This window comes from Chaetura pelagica, unplaced genomic scaffold (assembly GCF_000747805.2).
Source record: "Chaetura pelagica isolate M959 unplaced genomic scaffold, ChaPel_1.0 scaffold1105, whole genome shotgun sequence".
Lineage (NCBI taxonomy): Eukaryota > Metazoa > Chordata > Aves > Apodiformes > Apodidae > Chaetura > Chaetura pelagica.
Genome location: NW_009953198.1, coordinates 194,380 through 194,991, shown reverse-complemented (window position 1 = coordinate 194,991; position 612 = coordinate 194,380). Strand labels below are relative to the sequence as shown.

At 67.3% G+C, this 612-nt stretch overlaps 1 protein-coding gene across 1 annotated transcript in view; it reads right to left on the bottom strand.

The window, feature by feature from the left end:
- Positions 1–4: 4 nt before the first annotated feature.
- UFC1 (ubiquitin-fold modifier conjugating enzyme 1) overlaps positions 5–612 on the bottom strand; it is a gene marked incomplete at its 3' end in the record, with an annotated part of 1,926 nt that continues 1,318 nt past the window's right edge. Inside the window, exons 2-4 of the mRNA XM_009997374.1 lie at positions 327–394; positions 134–197; positions 5–55 (exon numbers count right to left, since the gene is read on the bottom strand). Of these exons, the coding sequence (XP_009995676.1) occupies positions 5–55; positions 134–197; positions 327–394 (183 nt within the window). The remainder of the gene's footprint in view (positions 56–133; positions 198–326; positions 395–612) is intronic.

Here is a 612-nt window from a genome sequence, read left to right as displayed (position 1 = left end):
CATCCAGCTCAGGGATGGCGATCTCGGGAGCTGTGCTGGGGTAGGTCACTGGAATCTGGAGGACACGGGGGAAGGGGTCAGCAGGGCCCCCAGCACCCTCAGGGCCCCGGACCCCCCTGCACCCCCAGCTCACATCAAACTCGATGGCGAACTCGTACTTGAGCAGTTCGTGGACGTACCAGCACTTCCCGAACCACCTGCAACACACGGGGGGGTCCGTGGGGAACCGGTCCCCGACACCTCAGTCTGGAACCCTCTGGACACCGGAGGGGCCCCGGAGCAGGGGGGTCCTGCGGTCCGTGTCCCCCCCGGCCCCGCTCACCCACCGGGTGCCCTCGGTGTTGGACTCCAGGCGGAACCAGTCGTTATCGGCGCGTTTGTTGTTCTCCACGTACTGCGGGGAGCGGGGGTCAGCGGCGACCGGGGGAACCGGGAACAGAGGGAGAACCGAGAGGGTCCAAACCGGGGGAAACTCGGAACCGGGGACAGAACCAGTAGGGAGGACCGGGGGGGGGCGGACACTGAGGGATAGAACGGGAAGGAACCGGGAGGAACGGGAAGGAACCGGGAGAAGGACCGGAGGGGAAGCGGGAACCGAGGGGAACCGCGAGA